Consider the following 7,175-nt stretch of genomic DNA (forward strand, 5'->3'; position numbering starts at 1 on the left):
CCCCCCCCCCCCCCCCCCCCCAATCAAATATTGATTGAGAAGAAAGGAGCTCTGGGAATAATCTTTATGGAATTTGAATCAAATTTTTTATTTCAGGGAAGAGGGGAGCTCTGGGCATTTTCTTTATAGAATTTGAATCAGATTTTGATTTCAGAGAAGAGGGGAGCTCTGGGAATAATCTTTTTAAATTTGAATCAAATTTTGATTTCAGGGAAGGGGGGAGCTCGGAATATTTTTTCATAGAATTTGTATCAAATTTTGATTTCGGACAAGAGTGGAGCTCTGGGGATATTTTTATTGTCTATGTCTATAATTCTGTCAGACAGGAAACTATTATTAATTATACATTTCATATACTTACATAAGTATTACCAGCTATGTTGAAAACGAGAGGCATCTTGTAAAATTTAAACTGTAAATATCGGGCTTTTCTCCATTCCTGTAAAACATCGAAACGTTGTTAATGTGAACGTAACATTTTTGGGGAATAATGAGGACGAGCATACGCCTTGTCGTGTGAAATGAGGAAATTTTTCGGCATAAGCCTACCATTTTTCGATTGCCAACACTATCGAGGGATTTTTAACGTACACAGCCTATTTAGCTCGTCCTTGTCAGCTCCTCCGACCTGCATCACTAACAAGGGAAACCAGGTTGAAAAATCCGAAGATAAGTTGGGAGCAAGCGTCAAACTCAATGAGCCACCGTGACTCTAAAATCACCAAAGTCAACATGGCGTCAAATGAAGTGCTTTCTATAAGTCTAATTTCTTGTTAAATTTCATAAATTTTATTTTGTACCTAGTTTAAAATTTATTAGAGAAAGTCGGAGTTTAAATTTGAAGATGTTTCAATACAAATTAGACTCTATTATATCAAGAAACGATTTTATACAGCAAGAATATCGTTCCAATAAGTACGTTTTGGTGGAAAATGTCACCAAAAATATGAATTTTAAATAGAGATGTCCCCGGAATCGAACCCAAAATTGTGTCAAATATAAGATACATTCTGGCCTAAAATGGAAAAGTAAGATTTATTTTTTTGGGGCAAAGCTTTAGGTAATAAATGGACTTATTTGACGCCAAAGCAACACAAATTTTTTATTCAGTCAAACCTTTACGTTATAAGAAAAGTAAAAAAACGTGACGTCATAATAGGCAAGGGTGTGTCCGCGCATCCAAAAAAGGCTTTATCAAAGCGACACACAATAGGCCACTTAGTAACCGCTGGAATCTCAAAGAAGATGGGTGCCAAGTCTTCTAAGCCGCAGTTTTCTTGTTTCAAGAAATGCTGCAACCGATCTTCAGATGTTGATGAAGCCGAGAATGAACCGTATATGCCTGCCGAGATCGGGGAATAAATCTCGATAGCGTCGATGATAGTGAACAATGCGCTCCACATGCAACATCGAATCAAGATGATTTAGATGCTGGTGGAAAAGATGATCCTTCAGAAAAAGTGAGTAGTAGTAGTTCTCTATCCAGCTTTTACCTCGGAGATTCTTGTTGGGATATGATCACCATGGAGAATTCCATTAACAATGCTCAAACAGCAGAAAGAGAAGGAAAGCGTGTAAGACCCAGAGCAGCAAAAGGTCCCAGGACATCTCATAAGCTTTCTTCGGAGTTTTCCGAAGAGTTAAAGAAAGCAGAAGATGCTTTAACAAGTGATGAAGCTAACGGGGTCTTCATTTCTCTCCCCGAAGAATTATCTTGTGAAGTTCGATCACGACCCGGAGCAGCCAAAGGCGCACGAACGGCCCACACAATTTCTGCAGAATTTGAAGAAAGAATAGAACTAGAAGCAAGCAGTCAAGAAAAAGAAGCTTCTGACATTTTCTCCGGAGAATTAAGCGGACCCGAAGCAGAGGTCAAATCTTCTCCTAGGACAACTCTTTCAGCCAAAAAGAAGCATCCTGGGGATTCTCGATCCCGACCACGAGCAGCCAGGGGCTCACGAACAGCCCACAAACTTTCTGCTGAATTTGAAACAGATGCATCTACTCCAGCAAAAGAAGATTCCTGCATTCACCTGGGGGAACTTTATGGACTTGATTCAGAGGATGAGAGCTCTATTAGGACAACTCTATCAGCCAAGAAGAAGCCTCCTGAGGATTCTCGATCTCGATCACGAGCAGCCAGGGGCTCACGAACAGCCTACAAACTGTCTGCTGTATTTGAAACAGATGCATCTACTCCAGCAAAAGAAGATTCCAGCATTTACCTGGGGGAACTTTATGGACTTGATTCAGAGGATGAGAGCTCTATTAGCACAACTCTATCAGCCAAGAAGAAGCATCCTAACGATTCTCGATCCCGATCACGAGCAGCCAGGGGCTCACGAACAGCCCACAAACTTTCTGCTGAATTTGAAACAGATGCATCTACTCCAGCAAAAGAAGATTCCAGCATTCACCTGGGGGAACTTTATGGACTTGATTCAGAGGATGAGAGCTCTATTAGGACAACTCTATCAGCCAAGAAGAAGCATCCTAACGATTCTCGATCCCGATCACGAGCAGCCAGGGGCTCACGAACAGCCCACAAACTTTCTGCTGAATTTGAAACAGATGCATCTACTCCAGCAAAAGAAGATTCCAGCATTCACCTGGGAGAACTTTATGGACTTGATTCAGATGATGACGGCTCTATTAAGACAACACTGTCATCCAAGAAGCATCCTAAAGATTCTCGGCCACGAGCAGCCAGGGGCTCACGAACGGCCCACAAAATTTCTGCTGAATTTGAAACAGATGCATCTACTCCAGCAAAAGAAGATTCCAGCATTTACCTGGGGGAACTTTATGGACTTGATTCAGAGGATGAGAGCTCTATTAGGACAACTCTGTCAGCCAAGAAGAAGCCTCCTGAGGATTCTCGATCCCGATCACGAGCAGCCAGGGGCTCAAGAACAGCCCACAAACTGTCTGCTGAATTTGAAACAGATGCATCTACTCCATCAAAAGAAGATTCCAGCATTTACCTGGGGGAAATTTATGGACTTGATTCAGAGGATGAGAGCTCTATTAGGACAACTCTGTCAGCCAAGAGGCATCCTAAGGATTCTCGATCCCGACCACGAGCAGCCAGGGGCTCACGAACAGCCCACAAACTTTCTGCTGAATTTGAAACAGATGCATCTACTCCAGCAAAAGAAGATTCCAGCATTTACCTGGGGGAACTTTATGGACTTGATTCAGAGGATGAGAGCTCTATAGGGACAACTCTGTCAGCCAAGAAGAAGCATCCTGAGAATTCTCGATCCCGATCACGAGCAGCCAGGGGCTTACGAACAGCCCACAACATTTCTGCTGAATTTGAAACAGATGCATCTACTCCAGCAAAAGAAGATTCCAGCATTCACCTGGGGGAACTTTATGGACTTGATTCAGATGATGAGAGCTCTATTCGGACAACACTGTCAGCCAAGAGGCATCCTAAAGATTCTCGGCCACGAGCAGCCAGGGGCTCACGAACGGCCCACAAAATTTCTGCTGAATTTGAAACAGGTGCATCTACTCCAGCAAAAGAAGATTCCAGCATTCACCTGGGGGAACTTTATAGACTTGATTCAGAGGATGAGAGCTCTATTAGGACAACTCTGTCAGCCAAGAAGAAGCATCCTAAGGATTCTCGGCCACGAGCAGCCAGGGGCTCACGAACAGCCCACAACATTTCTGCTGAATTTGAAACAGATGCATCTACTCCAGCAAAAGAAGATTCCAGCATTTACCTGGGGGAACTTTATGGACTTGATTCAGATAATGAGAGCTCTATTAGGACAACCCTGTCAGCTAAGAAGAAGCATCCTGGGGATTCTCGATCCCGACCACGAGCAGCCAGGGGCTCACGAACAGCCCACAAACTTTCTGCTGAATTTGAAACAGATGCATCTACTCCAGCAAAAGAAGATTCCAGCATTTACCTGGGGGAACTTTACGGACTTGATTCAGAGGATGAGAGCTCTATTAGGACATCTCCGTCAGCCAAGAAGCATCCTAAAGATTCTCGACCACGAGCAGCCAGGGGCTCACGAACGGCCCACAAAATTTCTGCTGAATTTGAAAAAGATGCATCCCCTCGAGCTAAAGAAGATTCTGGAATTAACTTCGGAGAACTACGTGGGTTGGAAACCGATTTTGAAAGCTCTCCGAGAGAGACTTCGACTACCCGGGAGGAGCATAACAAAGTTTCTCGACCTCGGCCACGAGCAGCTAAGGGTCCACGAACAGCACACAAAATTTCTCGAGAGTTTGAATCTCTTGATATTCAACAAGTCAACGGTCATCAAAACCAACCAAGTCCGGTTAATGAACCAGTAATTGTTGAAGCCCAGGAAGCGGAAAGAGTAACGCGAACAAGAGTCCAAAGAATTCAGATCGCTCAGGACAGATTTATGGGGGAAGTCGGAGAGTTTGGAGCTGAGGAGAGAGAAAGAATTTGGGTTGCCCAAAAGAAAACATTCAAGAATACCATGCAGCCAAAATCACGATCTACGTCTGTCACAACTAGAGCTACTCGTTCCACTTCTACCCCAGCCTGCCAGTACAGCTTCACTCTTCCAGGATGTGTGCCTGACCCTCCACCACCCCTACCCAGGCTCATACCTAGTATTACCATCATATCTGAGGAGGGGGTGAAACAGATTCGATTCGGTTGAGTTCCCTAATCTCAGCACCAAGACCAACGCCTTGTCTTGGGGTTAGGGACTAGGGGTGGAGATTCGGAGATGCGCCAAGCAGATGATCGTCTTTGAGGCGCAGGTAGGTAAGTGATTTTTTACTCATATATAATGTGTCTTATAATATATCATGGTTCTTCTGGCCTTAAATTTAAAAACTTTGATAGCATCCCTTGTTTTAGCGATGTACTGGTGATCTGATTAGGTCTGCGACATCAACTTTGTTGTAAGCCGAAATCAAAGTGGTTCTAAAAAGGTTCTCTACAAAAATTTATGTCAATTTGCATCATTCAAATTTTCGTTCAGTCTGTGGTTCTTTCAATTCCATTAAAACTAAGTATTTGTTGACGTCACTAATCGCGATATATGCTACATCACATAAGGGCCTTTGAAGAAGCCACAGACGTCTGACTGAAAATCAAAATGATGAAAATTGATGCTATCAGTGTCCCCGATACACATGAAATAATTAGAAAACCTCTTTACAATGTCTTTAACTTTATTTTTTATTTCAGATGACATGATGACTTGAAAGAATCATGAAGGTCACCTTTGTAAAGCAAGCAGGATCCTTTCTGTCAGTGGGGGAGCCAGGTTTACGTCCGAGGGGGGGGGGGGGGGGGGCAAATAACTGAGATTGCCAAAATTTCTAACCTAATTATGAGATTTTTGCCCGAAAACCTGCTTTCGGGTCTGCGAGGGGGCGGCTGTCAATGTCAACAATCAGAAGAATCCCGAAACGATGTAAACAATCAGAAGAATCCCGAAACGATGTAAACAATCAGAAGAATCCCGAAACGATGTCAACAATCAGAAGAATCCCGAAACGATGTAAACAATCAGAAGAATCCCGAAACGATGTAAACAATCTTAAGAATCCCGAAACAATGTAAACAATCAGAAGAATCCCGAAACAATGTAAACAATCTTAAGAATCCCGAAACGATGTAAACAATCAGAAGAATCCCGAAACAATGTAAACAATCTTAAGAGTCCCGAAACGATGTAAACAATCAGAAGAATCCCGAAAGAATGTAAACAATCTTAAGAATCCCGAAACAATGTCAGCAATCAGAAGAATCCCGAAACAATATCAACAATCAGAAGAATCCCGTAACAATGTCAACTATCAGAAGAATCCCGAAACGATGTAAACAATCTTAAGAATCCCGAAACAATGTAAACAATCAGAAGAATCCCGAAACAATGTCAACAATCAGAAGAATCCCGAAACGATGTAAACAATCTTAAGAATCCCGAAACAATGTCAACAATCAGAAGAATCCCGAAACAATGTCAACAATCAGAAGAATCCCGTAACAATGTAAACAATCAGAAGAATCCCGAAACAATGTCAACAATCAGAAGAATCCTGAAACGATGTAAACAATCAGAAGAATCCCGAAACAATGAAAACAACCAGTCGAATCCCGAAACAATGTAAACAACAAGCAGAATCCTGAAGCCAACTCAAAAGGATCCCCAAACCATTGTCAACAACCAGCCGATGCTAAAAACAATGTAAACAACAAGCAGAATCCCAAAACAATGGAAACAACCACCAGAATTCTGAAACAATGGAAATAACCGACATAATTCAAAAAAATGGAAACAACTGATAGAATACCGAAATAATGGAAACAACCAGCAGAATCCCAAAACAATTCAAACAATCAGACGAATTGAAAAACGATGTAAACAACCAACAGAATACTGAATTATTGTTAACAACCAACAGAATACTGAATTATTGTAATTATTGTAAACAACCAACAGAATACTGAATTATTGTAAACAACCAACAGAATCCCGAAACAATGAAAACAATCAATATAATGGATTGCATTATCAAAATATGTCCGGAGAACATCTTAAAATCAAAACTATGAAAAAAAAGTGCGAAGAATAGGTTGATTTTGTATTGATTTTGTATAGTTGTACTAACTTGGTGTAATATAATGGGTTTGATAATTAAAATATTGTTCTGTAATTTATTCTGTTTCGTTAATAGTTTAATTCTGAAGAATGTAAATAATTTTCTAACAGGGAAATCTTCACAAAATAGAATAGACAGTAGCCAGAGTTTGGTCTTTAAGATACGAAGGCCATAGCAGCTAGCCAGGCTTGATATATCCGGAGGAGCAAGTAATATATCTGGAGGGGCAAGTAATATATCTGGAGGGGCAAGTAATATATCCGGAAGAGTAAGTGATATATCCGGAGGAGCAAGTAATATATCCGGAGGGGCAAGTAATATATCTGGAGGGGCAAGTAATATATCCGGAAGAGCAAGTAATATATCCGGAGGGGCAAGTAATATATCCGGAGGAGCAAATAATATATCCGGAAGAGCAAGTAATATATCCGGAGGAGCAAGTAATATATCCGGAGGAGCAAGTAATATATCCTCCGGAGGGGCAAATAATATATCAGGAGGGGTAATGATGTAGGATGTATAGTTGTAGTAATGGAAATGATCAGTTGTCAAAATTT

General features: G+C 41.4%; 3 protein-coding genes across 3 annotated transcripts in view; 2 read left to right on the forward strand and 1 right to left on the reverse strand.

The window, feature by feature from the left end:
- LOTGIDRAFT_164938 (hypothetical protein) overlaps window positions 1–397 on the reverse strand; it is a gene marked incomplete at both ends in the record, with an annotated part of 36,748 nt that extends 36,351 nt beyond the window's left edge. Inside the window, one exon of the mRNA XM_009061440.1 lies at window positions 362–397. Within this exon, the coding sequence (XP_009059688.1) occupies window positions 362–397 (36 nt within the window). The remainder of the gene's footprint in view (window positions 1–361) is intronic.
- A 1,126-nt stretch (window positions 398–1,523) lies between these two features.
- LOTGIDRAFT_164939 (hypothetical protein) lies at window positions 1,524–4,661 on the forward strand (the record flags this gene model as incomplete). Its single annotated transcript, XM_009061441.1, has 1 exon — window positions 1,524–4,661. The coding sequence occupies one exon, from the start codon at window positions 1,524–1,526 to the stop codon at window positions 4,659–4,661; it is 3,138 nt and encodes a 1,045-aa protein (XP_009059689.1).
- A 1,153-nt stretch (window positions 4,662–5,814) lies between these two features.
- LOTGIDRAFT_192845 (hypothetical protein) lies at window positions 5,815–7,108 on the forward strand (the record flags this gene model as incomplete). The annotated part of the gene is made up of 2 exons (XM_009061442.1): window positions 5,815–6,122; window positions 6,805–7,108. Coding segments are annotated over exons 1-2 (480 nt in total), but the record flags the coding sequence as incomplete, so codon positions are not given.
- Between the last annotated feature and the right edge of the window lie 67 nt (window positions 7,109–7,175).

Source organism: Lottia gigantea, assembly GCF_000327385.1.
Source record: "Lottia gigantea unplaced genomic scaffold LOTGIsca_48, whole genome shotgun sequence".
Taxonomy (NCBI): Eukaryota; Metazoa; Mollusca; class Gastropoda; family Lottiidae; genus Lottia; species Lottia gigantea.